Source organism: Pongo pygmaeus, chromosome 3, assembly GCF_028885625.2.
Source record: "Pongo pygmaeus isolate AG05252 chromosome 3, NHGRI_mPonPyg2-v2.0_pri, whole genome shotgun sequence".
In the NCBI taxonomy this organism is placed as follows: domain Eukaryota; kingdom Metazoa; phylum Chordata; class Mammalia; order Primates; family Hominidae; genus Pongo; species Pongo pygmaeus.
The window spans coordinates 82,104,451-82,130,874 of record NC_072376.2 but is presented as its reverse complement, the minus strand read 5'-3'; the positions used below and the strand labels follow the sequence as shown (position 1 = coordinate 82,130,874).

General features: G+C 34.2%; 1 protein-coding gene across 3 annotated transcripts; it reads left to right on the top strand.

Moving 5' to 3' along the window:
• The first annotated feature begins 6,503 nt into the window (after positions 1-6,503).
• On the top strand, positions 6,504-16,822 carry CSN2 (casein beta). 3 transcript variants are annotated; one of them, XM_063663185.1, is made up of 8 exons: positions 6,504-6,551; positions 11,219-11,281; positions 12,150-12,176; positions 13,164-13,184; positions 13,283-13,324; positions 14,432-14,962; positions 15,746-15,787; positions 16,486-16,822. In XM_063663185.1, the coding sequence occupies exons 2-7, from the start codon at positions 11,231-11,233 to the stop codon at positions 15,749-15,751; spliced, it is 678 nt and encodes a 225-aa protein (XP_063519255.1). In that variant the 5' UTR covers positions 6,504-6,551; positions 11,219-11,230; the 3' UTR covers positions 15,752-15,787; positions 16,486-16,822. The 3 variants fall into 3 exon arrangements, with proteins under 3 accessions (XP_063519255.1, XP_063519247.1, XP_063519266.1); XM_063663177.1 differs by having other exon boundaries at positions 13,280-13,324; XM_063663196.1 differs by lacking the exon at positions 13,283-13,324.
• Positions 16,823-26,424: the final 9,602 nt, after the last annotated feature.

Sequence of the window (26,424 nt, the reverse complement as noted above, 5' to 3'; positions counted from 1 at the left end):
AAAAAGAAAATAAATAAAAATCAAGGAAAAAAATTTACAGGCATACCTCACAGACATTTCAGGTTCACTTCCAGAGCGCCACAATGAAGCAAATATTTCAATAAATATAAAAAAAGAATTAACCTATTTAAAAATGTCAATAGTGCCAAGGTTAAGAAACTCTGGTTTAAAGTATAGTACGTGCTTCATAAATGTATCCTGAGCTTGAATGAAATTTTATGATTATATGGAAAATAAGAGCAGTCAGTATCAAATGAGAAGTGTGTGCTATGAATCAGGGTTATGGGCTTTACGCTTTCATGATACCTGCTTCATGAACGTATTCTCTAAGCTCATATTTCTTATTCCATGATTCTTGATTACCTTTATTAATTAATTTTAGTAGCCATATTTCAGAGAAGATGTCATTGATTATATTCAAATAATCTCATTGAAGGAATTAAAACACTATCTGTATAAGAAATGCTACACTATTTCTCTTTATATAATAATTTGTTAATTACATGTCATTTTTTCATAAATTTGAATCATTATATAAATCCACATGATTTATTTATTTTATTTTCCTTTTTCCTTCTATATTTTGATGAAGTTTTTAAATAGTATTCTGAATATTAGAAGAAAGAGGTTTCTAGTATAAAGTCCCTGTAAATTAGAGATAAAATCTTGACCAAGTCATGGAACTTTGCAGGTCTAAAGTTTTTCCTTCTCTAAAATAACTTTAGAATGTTACATAGACAATATGTAGATCCTCTTCCAGTTATTATTCCTTGAACATTTGATGTCCTTTTATTTTACCCTTTACCCTGCCTTCATATTTGCTTGCTTTCTTCAAGGCTTTATTTACATGGCTGCAGTTATTATCTTTATGCTTCACCCACATCTCATGCTTGCGTATCTCATATTCATCACCCAATATAGAAAAGAGCATCGGGTGAACAAATTCTGTTGCTGACATATAGTACTGGAACTCTTTGCATTGAATATATCCTGCTTCTCGTTCAGGGCTGTCTTATCAAATTTCAGTGGGTGCAATTCTTTTTTTTATTATACTTTAAGTTCTAGGGTACATGTGCACAACATACAGGTTTGTTACATATGTATACATGTGCCCTGTTGGTGTGCTGCAGCCATTAACTCGTCATTTACATTAGGTATATCTCCTAATGCTATTCCTCCCCCCTCCTAATTTTACCTCTGAAAATAACAAATTCTTTTTTTTTTTTTTTTTTTTTTTGAGACAGAGTCTCGCTCTGTCGCCGCTCAGGCTGGAGTGCAGTGGCGTGATCTCTGCTCACTGCAAGCTCCGCCTCCCGGGTTCACGCCATTCTCCTGCCTCAGCCTTCCAAGTAGCTGGGACTACAGGCGCCCGCCACCACACCCGGCTAATTTTTTGTATTTTTAGTAGAGACGGGGTTTCACCGTGTTAGCCAGGATCGTCTCGATCTCCTGACCTTGTGATCCGCCCACCTCGGTCTCCCAAAGTACTGGGATTACAGGCGTGAGCCACCGCGCCCAGCAGAAAATAACAATTATTAAATTGTTTGTTGTGAAAACCTGGGTTGCCCCACATGACATTTTGCTTATTTGTCATTGTGTTCTGATGCTTACTGGGCTCTTAGCACCTGGTTTTATCTTAAATCTCTGGCTTTTCAATTTTTCCTTAGGCAAGCCTCTTATTCTAGTGCTTTCCTTGATCATGGTTTTGCCCACTTTTCTGGCCTAATCAAGTCTGTAATTACACTGATTAGTGTGACTAAAAATTGATGAGCATTACAAGGATATGTTGTATTTATTGCACAATGCATAAAGCATTTTTCTAAGAAAAAACAAATGATATATGGAATGGATAAGGCATGCTTGTTTTTGTATTACTTTCTTAGAAATCTTAACTTTGTTGCCTGTGGCCTTGGCAACTCAGAGCTAAACCACAAAGCCACATTGGGTAGCTAGGGCCTTTCCTATTTGGACTTAGGACGCTGGAGTAATTTCATCATTTCTTTTCCTGGCTTCCTCCTGGCTCAGTATGAACATAAAATGAATATCAGCTGAAAAATTCAAATGTATAGTAGACATTGACCTGAGTTTTCTGAGAAATATGAAATATATGTGACAATCAGGAGTGTCCCCTTCATTCATAGATCTAGCATGATATTAATGCAAGGTATATTATAAAGAAAAATAGTTATGTAGGTCTATACTCAGTTGATTTAATTTAGAAGGGCATCTATTTGTGCTTAAGTTCTGAATATATCTGTCATAGGAAGTGAATAGAAAAAATAAAAATTATAAGAATGGGTAACATCCAACACAGTCAGCCAAACACTTATGAATAGCAATTACTAAAGAGGCAAGGAAATTTGTAGACTGATTTTGTAAATGGGCACAACTCAAGTATTTTGAAGCCTACCTCAGTCTCTACTTTTGTACTTCGACCAAGACCCTGCTCTTTCTTGGGATTCAGTATTCTTTTTTGCCTCAATTTTCTGTACTTTTATAAACATTAGCCATCAATATTTACCTACTGGAAAACAAAAACAAAAACAAAAACAAAGAACATGAGCTTAAACTTGGTCAGTTTCATTTTAATAAATTTGTACCTGTATCATTTGTTCTCTAAAAATAGCCATTCTCTAAATGTTACTGTCCATCTTAAATTCTTCAATAGATCCCTCCATCTACAGAATAAAATTCACATTCCTAAGGAGCAAAGCATGCTTTGTCCATCGTCGTCTGATTGCTTTCTCTTTTTCTGTTCACATCTTCATCCTCTCTCTTCCTTGAACTTCATTATCCAGGTTCACTACTTGATTTAGTTCTAGTTACTTGTTTCTCATATCCAAGACTACAGTCTTTAACTATTTTTAGCTAGAATTCTCTATCCTCCTCGATTAACTGCTTTATCTGGCTTCAAGATTCTGCTCAGGACTCACGGCCTCATGGAGATTCTATTTTCCTCTCCCATGAATCAATTAAAATGAACTAGGTATTCTCCTTCTGTCAATTGCACCTTCTTACTGCTTTATTAGCATATTTCTTACATGTCGTAACAAGTAGATTTTTATATGTTTTCCCATGAAGGTTTTGACCTCCTTGTGGTCAAATGTACCTTTTATTTTTCATTTCATTCTGGATAATTTAGGAAATGCCTGCAAACATAGATATTTAATATGAAATACATTTTCTTCTAACAAACTTGATGTTCACCTATTTTCAGCATTCTGAATGTATGGCTATTCCTTGGATCTAGTTATCATCCAGAAATTCTCTTCTTTCTAATGCTGAAATTCCCAACTGAAAAAATCTCTGTTTTTGTACTTCTCAAAATTGGTCTCTTCTTAGGCCAGGTCTTTGCCTTTCTTGCCGTCTCTAGTCATTCAAGCCCTCTTTTTAGTATGTTAGCTTAACCAATACCTGATGGTTTGCCATTTTTAACACAAACACTAATAATCCCAACCCTATCCTAACAATTCTCTTAACCTATTGATACTAAATCTCCACCATCGTGCCATACAACTACTTAGATAAAAAAAAATCTGATATATAATCTCATATAAGTCATAATTATTGCTCGTGGATTTGTTATTCATTTTCATTTTCACATTAACCAAAAATTTCTGCTCTTTCAAAATTACATATATTTAAGATGTACAACATGATGTTTTGATACTTATATAGTGAAATGATTACTGTAGTCAAGCAAATTAATATGTCCATCACCTCACATAGGTTACTCTTTTTATCTTGTGGTAAGAACATCTAAAATCCACTTTCAGCAAATTTTTATTATACAATAAAATATTAATGATTATCATCCTCACACTGTACATTACATGTCTAAACTTATTCATCCTACATAACTGCAGCTTTGTTTCCTTTGACCTACATCTCCTTATCTATCTTCCACCCTGAACCCCTGATACCCATCCTTCTACTCTTTGTTTCTATATATTCAACTTTTAAAACAAGATTCCACATATAAATAACATTGTGTAATATTTGTCCTTCTGTATCAGGCTTAGTTGAGTTAAAGATTCAACTATGTATAACCATGTCCTTCAATTTCAGTTGAGAACTCCCCCTTTCACCTCACTAGAACATTAAGACCATTTAACTTCAACTTCTCTACCTTTTATCTCAAACATGTATTATATCTACTTATCTTCTTCTTCCTTTTTGTTTTCTTAGGAAAACTGGTACATTTTTTATAGGTCTTATTCTTTTCACCATGACTCTATGGGAACTTGTTCCATTAATTTACTCCCACTTCTTTGGTATGTTTCAACTCTTTCCTTATTGGCCTCTTTCTTGTAAGCTACAAGTCTTCCTTACCCTAAAAATACCTTCCCGTGGTTCTGATTATCCCTGTACACCTAGTCACAATCTTACAGTTCTCCTTATCTCCTCTTCTAAGTTTCTCAGAAGGGCAGTACACATATGTTACTTTTAATTCCTCACAAATTACTTCCTTCTTAACCATTTGGAGTGTATCTCTGTCATCTGTGTAGCATTTCACTGTTGACCTCACTTGCTTCCTCTAGCAATGCAGGATATCAAGGAGAGGAAATGGATTCTGTACTCTCTTCTTCTTGATACTGTAGTTTTTTGGGGTTTTTTTCCTATTTCCTTTTGCTATACCAGCCCCTGTAAAAGAAAGGATACTTGAATTTTGTTTTGTACAATTTCTTTTCTCACTTGATACTCTTTCCCTAGAGACCTTCACTTACTCCTTTGAGGGGAGAAATTACCTTTAAAAATTATACTTATGATTATTTCTTGAGTATCACATTTAATTTAAAACATCTTCTGGACACCTTCAAATTTACCACATACAAGGTTTTACTCAGTGTTTCATTTCTAATTTCAGCCTGGTTTCATATTTTGATTTATAACATGGCTAACTTTTCAGTCACTCAGGCATAATATATTAATTCATTTCCCCAATTTTTCATGTTTCTCATATTTTAATGAGAAGTTTGTCTTTCTATTGCCTAAGATGCCCAGGACCATTTCCCTACTTGAGATCATCATAATGTCTGTCTTAGGCTACTGCAGTAACATCACATAACAACTTCCTTTACTAGGTTACCTGAGTTATTGTCATAAAGTCATGAAATCCAAGAAATTTTACAATCCATTTTTCTTTCAAATCTCTAATATATTTGCTTCCACTGAATTATGTCACAGTGCATGCCTGACATTCACAGTCATCCATGATCTGACTCTATCAAACCTCTGCAATTGTAACGTGCAATGTATGCCCTCTGACTATCCTCAAACTGGTATGTTGCTCTTTCGGTTCCTGTGTTTTCTTCAGCCAAAATATCTATCCCCATTTAATCATCTCTCAAAATTCTACTCATTCTCTAAGGCTCAACTAAAAGAGCAGTTCCTTAATGGCAAGCTCCCCTGCCACACACAGCACAGAGGCCCTAGTTTTCCAATTCAGGCATAATTAAATTCCACATATTTCAACCAAATGCTACATTGATAGATAAATGTTATAAAAAATTATCAGATGGTTAAATCATGGGCTCTGGGACTCACATGTGATCAAACAGAATCACATGTAGTCAGACAGATCTGAGTCCAAATGATATCTTTGCCATTAACAATATGGTTTTGAGCAAGTTACTTAACCTTTTGGCATCTCTGTTTTCTCAACCTAAATATGAAGAGGAGAGCTACCTCATGATGTTCTTGTGAAGATTATACAAGATAATATCTTTGCTTAGTGCTTGGCAAAGGGTTAGAACTAAGCAAAAAATAACCATCATTAATATTATCATAATTATGCTTGACCTGAAAAGAGATAATCAATATTAAAAGGTAAATAAAACTCCGTGATACTTTGCAAAATTTTTATTACAGATTTCCTGAGGATTTTGCCTATACCAGCCACCCAGATTCTCTCTTCAAGTTGTTCTATTACAGAGGAAAGTTTATTTATCTTGTGTACAAAATATTTGTTTTAACTAAATAATTTATTTTTTTTCCGAATCAAGTGGCCCTGGGAGAAACAGTTTGCCTCACATAACTAAGCTACCATCATGGACTTGTTACCTTGTCAGTTTCTTCATTTCAGCATAAAGCACTAACAACTGCTCAGGTTCACATGAAACTGTGGCCTTTGTGAAGCCCTGTGTATCTCTAGCGTTCACATACAATTTTCCCACAACTGAAATCTCAAGGCCCCACTAGGCCCTAAAGAGACCTAATTATATCCATAATAACTTGGGGACAGGGCCAGAGTGTCACTGTCCTCCAGTCATTGTCTTTTGTTATTGAACAATTGCATTTCCTGGATAGGTTTCTTTTATCAACTTGTATTGTTCCCTTGTTACAATGATCCCCACAATTTCTGGGGACATATAATAGGCAGAAATCATTTTCTAATCATGTGGACTTCTTGGAATTAAAGCTCACTATTGACCTTATTTCAAACCACGAAATTAGCATGTCATTAAATATAGTATATAAACAGTCACATAAGCTGATGGACCATCAGCCGTCTAGCACTACCTTCACTTTTCTTCAATCTTGGAAAAACGGTAAGAATTTTAGATACAAATTTGTTGTATCTTCTCCTAACCATGTATTTCAAAGTAGCTTGAGCTATAGAAGGAACATAGTTACTTAAAATACAGTGTTTGAAATAAAAGTAATTAAGGTAATACTGAGATTATTTTTAACACTTAGGCCAAAAAAGATAGAAGTGCCCAGAAGAATTTGGTAAAAAAAATTGCAATGACATATAGCCTTCATGAGTTTAAGAAAATATAATAACTAATTTTATGCATATATATATATATTTAGTATGAGGCTAGTTCATAGTTAATATTAAAAGGAGATTCATTTTTTGAATTAATCTTCCAGTTTGATTTAGCATATCACAGTCGTAAAAAGAAATATACTTAAATTATAGTATGGGTAGATAAATAATTACTGGAAAAGCTTTGTCCAACAGGTAGTTTACAGCAGTAGCATACTGAGTCGAGAAATGGAGGGAACGGTATGGGGGCATTTACTACTTTAAATGTTTATAAACAATGTTTTTAGAGGAGTTTACTCATCAAAATTGTTTAGAGCCTCAAACTTCCCAGTTTATTATCTAGTTTGTAATATTTCAAAACAATATTAAAATGAGACAGAAATACACAATTAAGTTAAAAAGAAACAATGTGGTTTACTTTGTAAGAAAATTCTTAATGGGGTAGAAAAGACTTGGAAACCATAAACAAAGATAATAGTTGATCTAAAAGAAAAAGTAGCTTAGAGCATACCAGTCGATAATGAAGCTCTGGCTTAAAAATTAGTATATTAAAGTATATTAGTATGTAGTATATTTATAGTATATAAATGAGTATAAAAACTAGTATAATTAGTATTAGTATATATTAGTGTATTAGTATATAAAATTAGTATTGTAATTATATATTAGTATATAAAATTATTATATATATTCGTAGATTAGTAATAAAATTAGTAAAGTTTATACTACTTGTAAAATATAGAAAGTGCTGTGGGATCTTCCATATGTGTAATTATATATAATAGAGTATTATATTCTGTTTCTGAACCCTGACATAAAAAATTTGGAAACTTACAGTGGTCTTAGGCAAAGTAAAATTAATAAAAAATTAATTAACATTCATAAAAAATCTAGAAAAAATATTTGTTTTCTGTAATAGAGAGAATTATATTCAACCTTCAAATATTGAAAAGAACATTTCTCAAATAAATTAGAGACTTTTTCATGAAGTATTTTTAGTTCAAAAATTGAGTTCAAAAATTGAGTTTCAATATCTGAGAATGAAGATTTGAGTGGCAAGTAATATTGTGGCACAAACATTATTTTGAAATAAATTATAAAAAATGTAAGAACACATAACAAGGAGACGATTTAGTATATTTCGTCAAAAATATTAACATATATTTCACAAGAAGAGGTAGTCCCAAGCTCGGCAGTGGGCAAGAGGCCCTGACCTCTTGGCGGATCATCAAGAGAACCGTGTGTACATTTTAATAAAGAGAAGAGAAGAAGCCTGGTGTATAATCTCTAAAGTCATGTGGCATAAAGGAGAACAGACATTATTAGCTATGTGGGGAAGATGGATATAAACGGAGAAGAAACAAACTTAATAGTCCAACAAAGTCTCTGGATAGTGACACAAATAACAAAAATGTCAAAATGAAAATCTCAGTCTTATTGGAAATGAGGAGAAATAATTAAACTAAAATATTCATGGTAAGCGTTTAGTGAAAAGAAAAAAGGTAAAAATAAAATGTGATTTTTTTGTACACATTTTCTTGATCAGTCTCTTCCAGTAGAACTGAGGCTCCATGAGGGAGTAAAATCAGGACTGTAATATTTTGTTCATTGCTGCAGTCCTGGTCCCTAGACAGTGTCTGGCAAGAACAGATTTTTTAGAATCTGTTCTAAAGAAATATTTTTAAGTTAATGAATAAATATTTTTTTTATTTTATTTGTCTTTTTTTAATTATTCTTTAAGTTTTAGGGTACATGTGCACAACGTGCAGGTTTGTTACATATGTATACATGTGCCATGTTGGTGTGCTGCACCCATTAACTCGTCATTTAGCATTAGGTATATCTCCTAATGCTATCCCTCCCCCATCCCCCCACCCCACAACAGTCCCCAGTGTGTGATGTTCCCCTTCCTGTGTCCATGTGTTCTCATTGTTCAATTCCCACCTATGAGTGAGAACATGCGGTGTTTGGTTTTTTGTCCTTGTGAAAGTTTGCTGAGAATGATGGTTTCCAACTTCATCCATATCCCTACAAAGGACATGAACACATCCTGTTTTATGGCTGCATAGTATTCCATGGTGTATATGTGCCACATTTTCTTAATCCAGTCTATCATTGTTGGACATTTGGGTTGGTTCCAAGTCTTTGCTATTGTGAATAGTGCCACAATAAACATACACGTGCATGTGTCTTTCTAGCAGCATGATTTATAATCCTTTGGGTATATACCCAGTAATGGGATGGCTGGGTCAAATGGTATTTCTAGTTCTAGATCCCTGAGGAATCGCCACACTGACTTCCACAATGGTTGAACTAGTTTACAGTCCCCCCCAACAGTGTAAAAGTGTTCCTATTTCTCCACATCCTCTCCAGCATCTGTTGTTTCCTGACTTTTTAATGATCACCATTCTAACTGGTGTGAGATGGTATCTCATTGTGGTTTTGATTTGCATTTCTCTGATGGCCAGTGATGATGAGCATTTTTTCATGTGTCTGTTGGCTGCATAAATGTCTTCTTTTGAGAAGTGTCTGTTCATATCCTTCACCTACTTTTTGATGGGGTTGTTTGTTTTTTCTTGTAAATTTGTTTGTGTTCATTGTAGATTCTGGATATTAGCTCTTTGTCAGATGAGTAGGTTGCAAAAATTTTCTCCCATTCTGTAGGTTGCCTGTTCACTCTGATGGTAGTTTCTTTTGCTGTGCAGGAGCTCTTGAGTTTAATTAGATCCCATTTGTCAATTTTGGCTTTTGTTGCCATTGCTTTTGGTGTTTTAGACATGAAGTCCTTGCCCATGCCTTTGTCCTGAATGGTATTGCCTAGGTTTTCTTCTAGGGTTCTTATGGTTTTAGGTCTAACGTTTACGTCTTTAATCCATCTTGAATTAATTTTTGTATAAGGTGTAAGGAAGGGATCCAGTTTCAGCTTTCTACATATGGCTAGCCAGTTTTCCCAGCACCATTCATTAAATAGGGAATCCTTTCCCCATTGCTTGTTTTTCTCAGGTTTGTCAAAGATCAGATAGTTGTAGATATGCAGCATTATTTCTGAGGGCTCTGTTCCGTTCCATTGGTCTATATCTCTGTTTTGATACCAGTACCATGCTGTTTTGGTTACTGTAGCCTTGTAGCATAGTTTGAAGTCAGGTAGTGTGATGCCTCCAGCTTTCTTCTTTTGGCTTAGGACTGACTTGGTGATGCGGGCTCTTTTTTGGTTCCATATGAACTTTAAGGTAGTTTTTTCCAATTCTGTGAAGAAAGTCATTGGTAGCTTCATGGGGATGGCATTGAGTCTATAAATGACTTTGGGCAGTATGGCCATTTTCACGATATTGATTCTTCCTACCCATGAGCATAGAATGTTCTTCCGTTTGTTTGTATTCTGTTTTATTTCATTGAGCAGTGGTTTGTAGTTCTCCTTGAAGAGGTCCTTCACATCCCTTGTAAGTTGGATTCCTAGGTATTTTATTCTCTTTGAAGCAATTGTGAATGGGAGTTCACTCACGATTTGGCTCTCTGTCTGTTATTGGTGTATAAGAATGCTTGTGATTTTTGCACATTGATTTTGTATCCTGAGACTTTGCTGAAGTTGCTTATCAGCTTAAGGAGATTTTGGGCTGAGACGATGGGGTTTTCTAGATATACAATCACGTCATCTGCAAACAGGGACAATTTGACTTCCTCTTTTCCTAATTGAATGCCCTTTATTTCCTTCTCCTGCCTCATTGCCCTGGCCAGAACTTCCAACACTGTGTTGAATAGGAGTGGTGAGAGAGGGCATCCCTGTCTTAAGCCAGTTTTCAAAGGGAATGCTTCCAGTTTTTGCCCATTCAGTATGATATTGGCTGTGGGTTTGTCATAGATAGCTCTTATTATTTTGAGATATGTCCCATCAATACCTAATTTATTGAGAGTTTTTAGCATGAAGCGTTGTTGAATTTTGTCAAAGGCCTTTTCTGCGTCTATTGAGATAATCATGTGGTTTTTGTCTTTGGTTCTGTTTATATGCTGGATTACGTTTATTGATTTTCGTATGTTGAACCAGCCTTGCATCCCAGGGATGAAGCCCACTTGATCATGGTGGATAAGCTTTTTGATGTGCTGCATAAATCTTTCCATACATATTTATAACTTCTTTATGCCTTTTGAAAAATTCAATAGTGTAAATGGGACTTTTAGAAAAGTGCAGATAGAGTTCTTAGCTGAAAAATCTGAATAGCTGGCAATAAGTTTGGAATTTGAAACATGAGAATAGTAAGCCAGAATAGATTTTGACCACAGTCATACGATATAACTTCTATTTAGTATTTATTCTATTTATTTTCTAAATGCAGACATTTTTGTTATACATTAGCTCTCTTTTTTTTTTATAAAAAGTAACCTTACCTAAATAAGAAAATATATCCGATTGACCAATCTTCCACCATTCAATTTTTTCTACATTCACAGGACTTAGTAGCCATGAAGGTCCTCATCCTTGCCTGCCTGGTGGCTCTTGCTTTTGCAAGGGAGGTATGTGCACAAGAAAAACTTCCTAAACAATCAAGAAATAGTGGACTATATGCCTATTTGTAGAGAATAACATCACCAACATTTTTTACTGTATAAATAATGAAGAATTTCATGATAATTCTCTTGGCTTCTATCAAAATCATTTATATATACCCACTGTCTCAACAGTTTCCTATAGTGCCTCAAATGCTTCCTACACCAATGTGCTGCTAGTCACTAAAGAAAAAGCAAACAAATCAATAAGTAGTAAAAAAATCATAAAAATGGCAACAAAATATAATATTGCATAAGTACAACTCCACAGATTCTCAACCTAGATAAATATATCTTATTCCAGTGATAAAATGTATATATACCTTAAAGCCTAGGGCACTGGGTCAAATCCTGTGTCTGTCTGTACAAAGACATCCATAAGATGAAGTACAGACACAATCATAATCATGATCATAAATATATTAATAATAACATAATAAAAATATTTAATACAAATTAAAGTGACTCTTCTTTTACCCATCAAAAACTCTGTCTTTAATAAATATAAGATAAACTATATTAATAAAAATTACTAAATATAAAAGACATTAAAGTAATTACCTTTCAAACCTCAAAAATCATATAACATTTTTTATTTCTCAAATTTGTGAAAGAGATAGCTCTGCATAAATTATGTAAAAATTAAGTAGGATACATGTTTAACAATGAGTTAGCTGTAGAAATTGAATTTTTAAACATCTTTTCAGAAGGAACAATCCAATGCACCCTCTGAGGTAAGATTTTTTTTTTAGAGAAAATTTATGAACCATAAAATAGTAAAATTCCCTAATGATCTAGAAGATTTAGCTGGTTGTCAATTTTTTTTTTTCCACAGACTGTAGAAAGCCTTTCAAGCAGTGAGGTAAGTTAACATTCTACCCAATTTTAGAACAGTAAAATCCTGCGCTATTTTTCTATGGTGTTACATCACGGCAGTTAAGCTAATGCAGCTATGTTAATGACATATAAGTTCTAGTATGTATTTCCTTTATATGTATTTAAGGACAATAAGTATCTGGATAATACAACATTCTAGAACTTTCTAAATTGGCTTGCTACTTGAAATTGTGTTATTTTGCTTCTTTTTTTCTTTTTAATGAACCATACAGTCCTGTTTTCTGCCTTGAACTCTCTTTACCCTGAACTTATTCACCTTAAGCATATGTTGATGGCCTTCTATGGGTCAGACATTGACTAGGAGCTGTGGTACAAACTGAAAAGTTAGAGATACCAGTGATAGTTAAGAGCTTGCTAAGTAGTAGGTAGGCAGACGTGCAAAAGGACGCATTTTATAATTACCATAGCTACTTTAGTAAATAAGTGAGATTTAGTGTAGTCCTAAATCTACCTGAGAGAGTCAGGTAGATATTTATTCTTACACCACTCTTCTTGGGTGTGTGATCACTTTGATAAGTAAATGATACATCAATAGACTCTGTCTCTTCAGAAAGGTTATATGATCCTTAAGGGAAGTGTTTAACTCTTATGATTCATTTGAAGTGGTCATAATGTATCAATTGTTATTAGAATATATTTTCAATGAGTATTTCCTTTTTTAAAAATCAGATGGGGTTTTAGAGACCATTTGTTGTCAGGGAATGAGCATGGTGGTAGAGAGAAATTAGCATCTATTAATTGCTTTTTTTTGTACCGTGTCCTTCTTGACTGCATTCATCTGACTTTCTTTTACATAACAAGCTTAAATAGAACAGTTTAATATATAAGCTTTAATAATTATACAAAGTTATTAATGACTTTATCAAAGAATTAATGCCTTTATTTCTTGATTTATATTGCAAAGTAAGAATTGTTAAAACCAAACCTAATTTTATTTTATATTTTTCTGTAGGAAACTATTACACAATACGAGGTAAGTTTTCACATTTAAAATGTACATATTTTCAAAATTTCCTCTGTTTAATTTTTACAGATGGTAACATATCTTTATATATGATTTATCTTTAGCAGAAAGTTGAGAAGGTTAAACATGAGGACCAGCAGCAAGGAGAGGTAATTTGTTAATGATAAGTATATGTCTAAAATTATTACAAAGTATAATACATACAAAAATATTTATAATATATATGTTGATTCTAAAGAATGATAATAAAATAAATGCCATATACCCACCAACCACTGTAAAAAATTAAACATTGATAAAGTCAATATATTTTCTAGCATATGCATGCATTTTTAAACTTATAATTAATTTCTAGAATATAGACTAAATACATAACGATATTACTAATGGTATATCTGTTTTCAACAAGTACACGTTGGTGGGAACATTTCCAGGTTGGGAACTATGATTCTCTTATTCTCAAGGTGGATATGGTAATGAAAAGGTGTATACAGCTGGTAAAAAAGTCTATGTAAAATTTGTCCCATATTGCCTTTATTCCCGTATGGACAACACAAAATCCTGTATTTCATTAAATTACATTTATGGTGATATGTTTACCCAATTATAATTTTCAGTTGCTTTGTGTATCAATGAATTGTTTGGAGTCACATAAAATATTTTTAAAATCAAATTTGAACAAAAAAATCAATGTCTCTTGAAAGACTGAAGAGACTATCTTCTCCCAAGGAAAGGAATGCAAGAATTTGGCCGGTGTTAAATTACTTCCTGAGATTAGCCACAAATTAAGACTGATTTTCTTTTTCATCAAACCAAAACAAAACAAAAATAAACCTTGGAATTGTCCCTCTAAATCTTTTTAAACTGATCTCTTTACACTGTATGAAAACAATTTGGTCTACTATTGGTACAACTGTGTTGAAAAGTAAATTCTCTCTGAAGACCAAAGTGTACAGCTACAGCTATCCAGGCAATTCAGAAAAAGGTTAAAAAAAAATGTTTCTGAAATATCCAAACGTTGATTTCACTTTGGCCTGTGGAGTTACCCATGAAGTGAGTGGATTAAAATTTTTCAACAAACAGTTTACTCATTTTTCTTCACATGACTCAAGATAATTTCTTAACCAAAATAAGTGAAATATTTTCTTCCTCTCTTTTTACTCATTTATCATTGTCTAAAAGAGAGAAATGAATTCATTATGAATGGCAACTATAGCTTAATCAAGGACTCAAAGATTCTTTTTCCTTCTTTCCAGGATGAACACCAGAATAAAATCTACCCCTCTTCCCAGCCACAGCCTCTGATCTATCCATTCGTTGAGACTATCCCCTATAGTTTTCTTCCACAAAACATTCTGCCTCTTGCTCAGCCTGCTGTGGTGCTGCCTGTCCCTCAGCCTGAAACAATGGAAGTCCCTAAAGCTAAAGACACTATCTACACTAATGGCAGAGTGATGCCCGTCCTTAAATCTCCAAAGATGCCCTTTTTTGACCCTCAAATGCCAAAACTCACTGATCTTGAAAATCTGCATCTTCCTCTGCCTCTGCTCCAGCCCTTGATGCACCAGGTCCCTCAGCCTATTCCTCAGACTCTTGCACTTCCCCGTCAGCCCCTGTGGTCTGTTCCTCAGCCCAAAGTCCTGCCTATCCCCCAGCAAGTGGTGCCCTACCCTCAGAGAGCTGTGCCTGTTCAAGCCCTTCTGCTCAACCAAGAACTTCTACTTAACCCCACCCACCAGATCTACCCTGTGACTCAGCCACTTGCCCCAGTTCATAACCCCATTAGTGTAAGTCCAAATTTACTGACTTTGCTGTTTCATTCAAGATGTGTATGTGATGGTAGAATAAAAGAATAAATGTAGAGTAAATGAATAAAAAAAACAGTTTAGATAAGTGATTCTTTTTTTGTTATTATTATACTTTAAGTTTCAGGGTACATGTGCACAACGTGCAGGTTAGTTATATACGCATACATGTGCCGTGTTGGTGTGCTGCACCCATTAACTCGTCATTTAACATTAGGTATATCTCCTAATGCTATCCCTCCCCCCTACCCCCACTCCACAACAGGTCCCGGTGTGTGATGTTCCCCTTCCTGTGTCCATGTGTTCTCATAGATAAGTGATTCTTAATGCTTACCTATAGAATAGAATCACCTGGAAAACTTTTCCCCACAAATCCCAATGCCTATGCTTGCCCAGAGATTCTGGTATAATTGTTCTGGTTTTTTGTGTAGAGGAAACTGAGTGTTGAGAAAAAAACTATTGCACGAATTCTGATTTAATTAGTCTGTTGAGAATTCTGTTTTAGATAAAGTGATTAAGGCTTACAAAAGCCAGAATTAAATTTAATAATATGTTTGAATTTGGAAAAAAAAGCTAAAAAATGTTCTGTCATTTTCCTTGTGCACATCTATTTTACACAAACCTTACTTCACATCTTGTTTTTGCTATAAGTATATATGAAGGCAAAAGACTGAGATGTTTATTTCACTACTTACAACATTCTTAAGGCAAGTTTTCTTACTAAGAGGTTATTTATTTATTTATTTGTATTTGTTTAATTTTAAGGTCTAAGAAGATTTCAAAGTTAATTTTCCATCCTCATTTTTGGTAAGTTTTGGGAGTTTGGAGATTAAATTGATCATTTTTATACATGATGTCTTTTTACATGTAATTCTCCTAGAGAAGCCCAATACAGTGAAAATTTCATACATACAAGAACTTTTTTTATTAATTATCAATTTAATGGTTGACTATCATTTACTCACCTAAAACTATCTATCTTTTGCATTTCAAATAACTTTAATTTTATTTATTTACTATTGACAAATTTGACTGGCTTGCTTTCAAGGGCCTATATACTTACATTTGATTGTCACTATTTTTAGGAAAAACAGAATATATATTTATTTTACTTTTATGGAAATACATTTGAGCTTTTGACAAAAGCCTATTTGCATTTTTATTTCTAACCTAGCCTTCATAAAATTTGTATTTACTTTACTTAAAATTGTCTTTTAATTTATGGGTTAAAATTACTCCAAGTGGAAAGGTTAAAAAGAGGAGAGAATAGCATTGCAATTCTAACATAAAAAGCCTTTTGGGATTACGAAATACTAGACATTTCACTGAAACAAGTTCACTAATATTTGGTTATACACAAACTTTATATGCCTCCAAACCACAACAGAATGCATTTGCAATACAATTTCTTTTGTGAATTAGTCACACCAAAGTTAAAAGTGAAGAGAGTTAAATAGTTACATGTTATAACATAACTAATTGTATATTTGCTCTCTATTCCACAGAATTGACTGAGACTGGAAATATGATGCCTTTTCCATCTTTGTATCATGTTACCCCAAATTAAGTATGTTTGAATGAGTTTATATGGAAAAAATGAACTTTGTCCCTTTATTTATTTTATATATTATGTCATTCATTTAATTTGAAATTTGACTCATGAACTATTTACATTTTCCAAATTTTAATTCAACTAGTACCACAGAAGTTCAATATTCATTTGGAAATGCTACAGACATATCAAACATACGTATACAAATTGTTTCTGGAATTGTGCTTATTATTATTTCTTTAAGAATCTATTTCCTTTCCAGTTATTTCAATAAATTATCCTTAAGCATATTTCAGTTGTTCTGTCTTTTTTTCAAAACTAATCGGCCTCTTTAATGTTAACTTTTATTTGTTATTGATGTTCAAAATAATCCTGGAAGAATGTTTTGAAATTGAATAGAATGTTTTGAATTGAATATTAAAATACATCAAAAAATGGAGGAAAAGAAAGGATGCTTTTATACCCCATTTGCTATAGAAAGTTTTGGGTTATGCCTATTTTCCCAGTGTCATTATTATAGCTATGCCTTTGACTTTCAAAATGATCCAGCATTGGGTGTTAAGTTTTGTGGTGACCCTGGGAAAAAAGCTTTAAATGTGAAAACTGAAATACAGCTTGCCACAGGGTAGCTATGTGATGCTGTAAGAGCTTTAATTCCCACATGGATAAAATAGTGCAAAGAATTTTACTGAAGATTTGATCACAGATTAGTAACATGATAACTGTACTGTATAGTACATGATAGATGATCCCTATTGCTCCACATTGCTGACATTGCTTATACCACAGCACCAAAGCATTCTGACAAATCAAAATGAACTGGGTAATGTGGTGTTAGCCAGCAACGTTGAAGAAAGTAAGGGATGTGAAACTCTGACAGCCATTAATTTTAACTGTGAAGAGTTGTTTATTGTGATTGATTTTCTCTCTCTCTATACCAACTCCTCCACTTGCACATTCAATTTTATCTTCCTGAGTTTATGCAGTGACTCATGTCTAGCAATTATCACATCTTTCTTATATTTCCAGTGTTTCCCTGGCCCTTATTACAACATAAGCATCATCGAAGACCTGCTTATACTATAATATCTCCCATCATTAAAGAACAAACCTGCATCCTTAACACTGTACCTCCAAACCTCTCCCAATTATTTAGATTACTTTATATCAATTGTCACACTAAAGTAACCATAGGGTTGTTTCCATATCTCATATGTTATTCTATTTTTAACCCACTCTAATCAAAATTTCGTCCCCTACTGAAGCCACTTCTTTTCAAGGGTACCAATAATTTTCATATTGCTAATTTGTGTTCATTTTACCCAACCTCTCAGTGTTATTTGGTAGAATTTGTCATCTTTACTTACTTAAAACATCATTCTTCTCTTCATTTGAAATCCTTAACCTAATAAACCCTTGGTTTCTTCTTTAATTCACTAGACACTTCTCAGTCTCCCTTCTTGTATTTTCTCCTTTTCCAAATCCTAAGGGTTGGAGTACCTTAGAGATTAGCCTTACCCTGGCTGATCCTGTTCACTTCGCTAGCGTTAAGTACATTCTTATGCTAATGACTTCCAAATCTCTATCTCCAAACTTATTTCTTTTGTGAACTCAAAACTTATGCACTCAACTGCCCTCTTGATCTCCGTATTTAAGTATCTAATTAAAATCTCATACCTGGCATGGCCTAGCATAGCTCTTAATCTGAATCCAGTCCTCAACATGATCTTTAATCAATCTTCTCCACATCAATACATAGCTTTACAGTCTCCACTGTCATCAAAACTAAAAGCTTAACAGTCACCATTGATTTATTCTTTTATCCTTGTTCTAGGTTGGATAGTGCCCCTCAAAATGCCATGTCTTTCTGGAAGCTCATTATTTGGAACTAGGTTAGTTTCAAATATAATTAGTTAAGATGAGATCATACTGGAGTGATATGGGCCCTTAATCCAATGTAACTGTTACTCTTATAAGAAGAGACACAGACAGAAACATAGGGGAGAATGTCATGTGACAAAAGAAGCAGAGATTGGAGTGATGCATCTACAAACCAATAAATACCCAAGATTTCTGGCAGCACCAGAAGTTAAAAGAAAGGCATGAGACAGATTATTCACTAGATTATTCAGAGATCATGGACCTATCAACACTTTATTTTGAACTTCTAGCTTCCAGAATTGTAAGAAAACAAATAACAGTTGTTTTAAGCCACTTGGCTTATGATACTTTATTAAAGCAGCACTAGGAAATTAATACACCTTTCACATCCATTTATCAATGAGTATAGAAATTTCAACCTAGGAAATATACGTTGAATTTCTCCAATGCTCGGTAGCTCCACTATTAATAGTTTATATTGACTCATCATCATCATCTCTTTCTGAAATACTAATGGCCTCCAAACTGACTTCTCAGTTGCCCCTTCTGCAGATCTTTCTCACTAAGCAACCAGAATTATCTTTTATGAGCATAGATTTTCTCAAATCTATGTAGTATGTCATAGAAAATAAAAAGATGAAATAATTCAGTCATTCATTGAAAACCTTTCTTGGGGGGAGGATGTTCTTTTTAGAAAATATAGGCTAGATTATTTAAACCAAGTTTTATGGTGAGCAAAACTAGAAAATATGGATTAAATACTTGAAAAATGTCTTTTGAAGACACTGGGGAGCTAGCAAGTCAAAAAGTATTTGTAAGACTGGTAAGAAACTATCCCCTAAAGACGAGTCCAGCGTGGGTGCCTTTGTTAAATGGTAGGCACTTTGCAATAACGAGAGTACAAACTAAGAGCCTGAGAAGCTGACCCACAGACTTAGGATATAAAAATTGGACTTGAGACCTGATAAAGATGAGCAATACTAGAAAACTTCCCAAGGTATTTGTTGAGTTGATGAAAAAATATACTTCACCAGTAAAACTGAACTGAAAATAGACAAACCTCACTGAAACTCAGCTTTGAATAATATCAATCCCTGACTGGGTAGACTGAGTGGACTAAGATGCCAACTGGATATGCCTATGGAGAAATTGTTGATGCCTTCCTCATAGAATACACAAAAATCAACGCAAGATGGACAACAGATCTAACTGTGAATGGTAAAACAATAAAACTTCCAAGAGATAATAGAAAATATCTTTACTATTTTGGATTCAGAAAATATTTATTAACAATAACAAAGAGCACAGTCATACATAAATTATTGAAAATTTGACTTCATTAAAAAACTGATAATCACAGGAAACCATTCAGAGAATTAAAAGGCAAGCCAGAGATAGAGAGAGTATATCAGCAAAAACTATAACTGCTTGTTTCTAAAATATATAAAGAACTTCAAATCAGTAAGAAAGACAACCAATAAAATAATCTGTAGGTTCATACAACAGTATGAGCTAGTCATGCAGCCATATTCTAGCTACACGACCAGCCTTATATTTTAGTGAATGTAAAATATACATCTGCATACCATATGACTAGTGATTCTACTTTCTTCAGGTATATAATGATAAAGACAAAGATTATTCAATGATACTTATTAAAGTATGGTAAGGAAGACTTTCTTCATAACTATTGAGATAGGTGCAGGGATCACTACAATGAGATTTTACACTGGGAAAGAGAAATTGGGCTCAACTCCAAATACAGCATGAGCAAATAGGAATTTATAGCCAAGAAGCAGAGTGATGGTCAGTGAATGAAAAATTGCTGACAGGAAACAACAGAGGTCAGGGGGATTCTGGTTAAGCTGACTTAACAGGATTCTTGCTGAGAACAGGCCTATATGACGTCACCTGGGAAACTGTGGGGGACGAGAAACCGGATCAGATATTGAAGAGAATCACATTATCAAGCATGGAAGATTATTGCTAAGCAGACTCAGCGAGGTTCTTTGCTTAAACTAGATTTTACAAGGAAGTACACAGATGGGCCCAGAAGTTTTAGGAGCCTGAGTAATGTTTGGTCAAGCAAAAAGTCCTTGTCAATGCTGGCTTCATCTACAATTCTCAATCTACCAATGGAGATCATTCAAATCATCTCAGTGCTAGGAAGCTCAAAACTGCTTATGATCAGGCTTTCTTGTAATGAGTTAGTCATGCAAGCATATTCTAGATGCATGAATAACATAAACCACGGAAAACCACACTCACTGGATCACTTGATCTTAGGAGTTCGAGACTAGCCTTGGCAACATGGTGAGACCCTGTATCTATAAAACCTACAAATATTAGCCAGGTATGGTGGCACACACCTGTAGTCCCAGTACTTGGGAGGCTGAGAAGGGAACATCGCTGGAGTCTGGGCAGGGAATGTTGCAGTCAGTCAGGATCACATCACTGCACTCCAGCCTGGGTGACAGAGAACTTCTCTCAAAAAAAGAAAAAAAAATTTGGGGGGGCGGGAATCTGTGCACATACATAAACAGAGGAAAGATGGCCTCAGAAGATGGAGGCAGAAGTTGGACGATGCAGCTACAAAATACAGCTACAAGTTTAAGGATGCCAGTGATTGCTAGCAACTACCAGAAGTAGGGAGCGGCAAGGAAGGGCTCTTCCTAAATTCGTCAAAGGGAGCGTGGTTTTGTCAACACACTGATTTTAGGCTTCTACCTTCCCAAACTGTGAGAGAATGAACTTATGCTTTTTTTTGAACAGTTAGTTCATGGCACTTTGTTACAACAGCCCTCGGAAACTAATATAAGAAAGCATCAAGATTTTGGTTAGAGTTTGTTAAAAAACTGGGTGAAATCTTGGCTCAAATTATTTAACAAATGAAGAACCAGAAAATATTAGCTTTACTGAAATTATTGAAAGCAACTTTTGCAAATGGGAAGACATTGAAATATATTCTTCAAGTGAGAAATTTTTAAAATAATAAAAGCTCAAATAATGTACCAAATTTAATTTGAAATTTTGCAATTGCAATTTGGTGTATCTCAACATGAGGAATAAAGAGTTTAATGATTCTCAGCTAAATAAGTGAACCTATAATTCAGGCCAGGGTTATCATGGAACCACAGTCCCTTATCCAAAGGAAGAGGCCCTTCCTATAAGCAGAACCAACTAGCATTGCTCTACTGATGCATGAACACTCAGAGAAGCTGCAATGTGATCACTTCCTTTGGGTTTAGGTTCTGAATATCTGTCAAGTCTCAAGATGTGGGCAAGCCATCTTTTCAATCACATGAACATAGCTTGCAAATTAAGTCAGTACAGAAAAGAGTAATAATGAGAGATGAACAAAAGAGTTAATGCCCACCTTCAAGCTCTTAAATACAACTGTATTTCACTCTTGTGATTTTGTATGACATAAATTTAAAAATTCTTTTCTTGTTTTTGTCAATTTGAGATAAAGTTTTTTTCTGTCACTTGGTACTATGAGAGCCCTGACAAAATCAAATCCAATTCCTGTATGCCATGTTTCTATGCTAGTAGATTTTTCATTGCTTATAGCTATAGGACTTAAATTTTTGAATAAAAAGTCTGAGACCGAGATTTTGAATTACACAATTAATGTTATAGTCAGTTTGCACTGCCATAACAAAATAACATAATAAACTGGATGGCTTAAACAACGGAAATTTGTTTCTGATAGTTCTGGAGGTTGGAAAGTCTAAGATCAGGGCACTGGTAGATTCAGTATCTGGTGAGGGTCCTTTTCCTGGTGTGCAGACAGTCGCCTTCTTGCTGGATCCATCTCTGTGGTGTCTCCTATAAAGGCACTGATTCCATTCAGAGGGGCTCCACTCTCATGACCTAATTAATTACCTCCCCTAAGCTTTGCCTCTAGATACCATCACATTAGGGATTAGGTCTTAAACGAATGTAGAGGGGGGCACAAACATTCAGCAATAAAGATTAAAATAACACAGGAATTCAAAATTAGGAAAGTAGAACCCCAATTTCTAAGTATAATATATTGAAATAGATGGAAAAATTAGTGAACCCATCACTCCAAAATGTTTCTGAAATTCTTCCCACTGCACCTGTTTTTCATGATGAAATAACACATTTTTTGTTTATCTTCATTAATGGCTAACTTAATTTCCCATTCTATATTGTTGCTTCACCATAACAAAGATTCAAGTTTAATGTTGACTGGAAATACAAATTAAAACCAACCAACCAACCAAGCAAACAAAAACCTAGAAAAGGCTTCCTTTAATGTATAGCAGAGTATATGACTGGTATCTTAGGATCCGAATATGGCCAGTGAACTTTGGTTCATTGAGGAAAAGAGGACTGCACATTGTGTATTTAAAAAATTGACAACATTAAAACCAGGAGATTTTATACATGAATCCACATTTCTAGTTTTTTTTTCTATAAGTCCCAGTATCAGGTCACACTTGGATTTTGTATTCCTGAATGGTAAAAATGGATTTGAAAGAACAGTGGGAGGGGGAGGCATGCAGTCTTCAGTTCATGTTTTTTTCACAACCATTATCTTACTCATGTGAAATGAGGCAGTACAAGAGAGTTTTTAGCCATAGTGAAAACAGAAACATTCAGAAACATCTATAGATAGGTATTTTAATTCTAATTACACTTCCATGTGTTTACAGGCACAGCAAAGATGACTATAACTTCACCTATTCACCCTGAATAAACTTTAAAAGGTACTTTTAAATACTTTTATTTTCTACCTCTGTGTAGTTGACTAAAAACTCTAGTGAGAGGCACACAGAAATTGAAATTGCCTTTTTGAGTTAGGGAAAGTGGAAACAGCTAAGTTTGGTTTCAAACCAAGATGGTAACAGGTAAACATCTAAAGCAAAGTGGTAGCTAAAATTTTAGAGATAAATAATTATTTCATGAGAAATGGCTAAACCAGAAGTGATTTCTGTTTGAGGCTAATGATCATAGCTCCAAGAAAAAAATTAATGACAGTAACACTGGGACGATTTTTGATAAAAAAATATAAATATATTCATGACTGGTGAACAGAATTCTGGCTCAAGTTTTATCAAAAAAAGTAATGACGCTTCTCACCTTCCAGTTGCTAAATAAGAAGAAGTTTATGAATTCATATTCCTTGAATGAAGAGAAAAATCAAAGATCTACAGGAAGGATCCTATTATAACATCTTGTATCTAATCCTGGTCCTTACCATGAGCCTATAAGTTTTGGATATTTATTTGAAGAAAGGGAACTACCTGATCTTCTTACAGATACTTGAATCCATGCTCTGTCTTATCACAAATTCCTTGGAATGAATAATGTCTTGATGATCTGGTCTTCATGTGGGGATTTCTTTGAGCCAGGTAATAGATGGTGTTGCCAACAGAGTTTGCCTCCTTTGTAGCCCAGTGACAGACTAAGCCATTCATGGTAAATTCCCAGTTTAGAGACTACAGTTTATTTTTATTTTTATTGATTGATTGATTGATTGATTGAGATAGAGTTTCACTCTTTCTGCCCAGACTGGAGTGCAATGGCGTGATCTTGGCTTAATGCAAACTGTGTATCCCAGGTTGAAGTGATTCTCCTTCCTCACCCTCCCAACTACCTGGGATTACAGGCATCTACAACCACACCCAGCTAATTTTTGTATTTTTAGTAGAGATGGGGTTTCCCCATTTTAGCCAGGCTTCCTCGGCCTCCCAAACTGCTGGGATTACAGTTGTGAGCTACTGCGCCCGGCCCTAGTGTATAGTTTAAATACATATAAACTGAACTAATCCCCATATTGCCTCCCTGTTGTATGCAGTAAGGAGGTCAAAAAAGACTGACTAGAAATCATTATCATGTCTCTTTCTATAATAAAAGAATAAATCAAAAGCAGTACTGCGTCTATAGGGAAAATGCCATGAATGTTAAAGACTAAAATAATGCAGTGTGATGAATCATATTATAATATTATTCTGTTTTCTTATTTGGCCTTTGCAGAGATATATTTTATGAAGATGCAGGAGCCTGCCTCCTCCATTAATTTCCTGCAGGCCCAGTAGTCTCAGTATTTTGACAGGCTTTCCTCTAGATCAGAAAACAAGTTGTTTCTCCTTGTACTTCCTAACATAGGGAGAAGGCAGGAGACCCAATGCTAAATTGGTTTCTTTAGATTTTTAAGTCATAAAATATTAGATTTTATACATACATAAAATCACACATACATAAAACAGTGTTCTGAATATTCTATCCATATATATATATAAAATACATTATCATTTTATATTCTCTGTATATATGTAGTAGAATACTGATGTATGTAAATTTGGTAGAATACTGAGCATCTGATGTCTATCTAGATTGTCTAGGCCATGAGGTGAGAAGCTTTTTCACTTGTGTGTTGTGATCTGGTGGATCCAATGGGTCATTAAAAGATCATGACAGATTGATTGGTGTGAGAAGTTTGGAGTAAACCTTGACAGGTAAATCTCACCTGGGGCTTTGAAAATATCAGAACAAGTAAGTATTTTTATTTAGACAAATAGCTCCTACTTTGGCTCTGAAGGACACCAGGTTACTGTGTTCCTGAACTGATCTTTTAATGACTATTACCTATTTCTCTAGCTATAAACTTAGGTATGATCAACCAGATTGGACTCAAACAGGTCCAGATGGCATAAGTAAACTGTGTAATCAGGTTGATCAAACTCTAGTGTGCCCACAACTGCCACACTGTTGTTCCTCTCTGCAGCTCTGACTATGTCCTCATGGAAAATGTTCTACAAACCACTGACTATAAATTAAAGATATTGGACAAGTTTACAAATGCCTTTTATGATCTGGCTGCTAGTGCCATCCAGAAGTGAACAGTTCTACAATTCTTCACTAAAATGTGATTGAAAGTGTCATAAAAAATTAATGAAAACAAAATGTTACATACATGACACTATTAACAGGATTATGTAAATACTGGTGATGGAATAATGACAGCAAATATGGATTTTAATTTAATGAGAACAACTGTTACATGCAAAGACTCTTAAGATGATTATGTAAATACTGTTGAATGGAATAATGACAGAAAATATAGATTTTGCCTTAAAGTGTAATTTATTGAAAAGAAAAAAAGAAAACAATCTCTGTCACTGCACAAAACTATTTTAAAAGATGGCACTTATAGAACTGGCAATTCAAAGACTTTTTAAACAAAACGTCCACTAGAAAACTTAGTAAAGACTTTAATACCCTCTGATTAGGTGCCCTCCATATGGCAAGACACAACTGAAATTTAGACAATAAACTCTCTAGGAAAATTTAGCTTACGCAAAAGAATGATATGCTATTAAGCAGATAACTCAAAAAGAACAATTTCCTTCAATACGGGATTTTACTATTCTAAAACAGCAGTCAAGTCTTCAGATTAGATGGTTTTTCTTGAGAGGAGAAATTCGGAGAATGAAATTTTCAAACATATCTGTAAATAGAAATAGAAATATGTGGTGAGTTATATTAAATATTTTTGAAGAAAAGAAAAGCTCTTATGGTAGAACACATTTTACTATTTTCTCTTTGTATTAGACAAGCTCACAATGTTATTTATGCTTTCCTGTTACTGACATACCTATCCATTGCTCTTGGTTTTTAAGCTACAAAGACAATTTTATTACTAAACTGTATTTTGTTTTGTGGTATTACTGAAGATATGGCAAGGCAATTAGAGTAAAAGGCTTTCACATAGGTTAAAATTTGGTCATTTTCCTTGGTTTAATGTATTAGAAGGGAAGTTTCCACCATTGGAAAAGGAAACACACACACACACACATACACACGCAATTAGAAGCTCCAATGTAGTGGTGAAAATAATTAAATTTATAGACCGTTTTAGATGGTGTTGACAGACTAACACTTTATTTCTCTATGTGACTTGTTAAGGATGTCTATTTGACCATAAAAAATAAGATCAATGGTTAGATACATAATTTCCAAACTTACCAAGGGCCTTAAC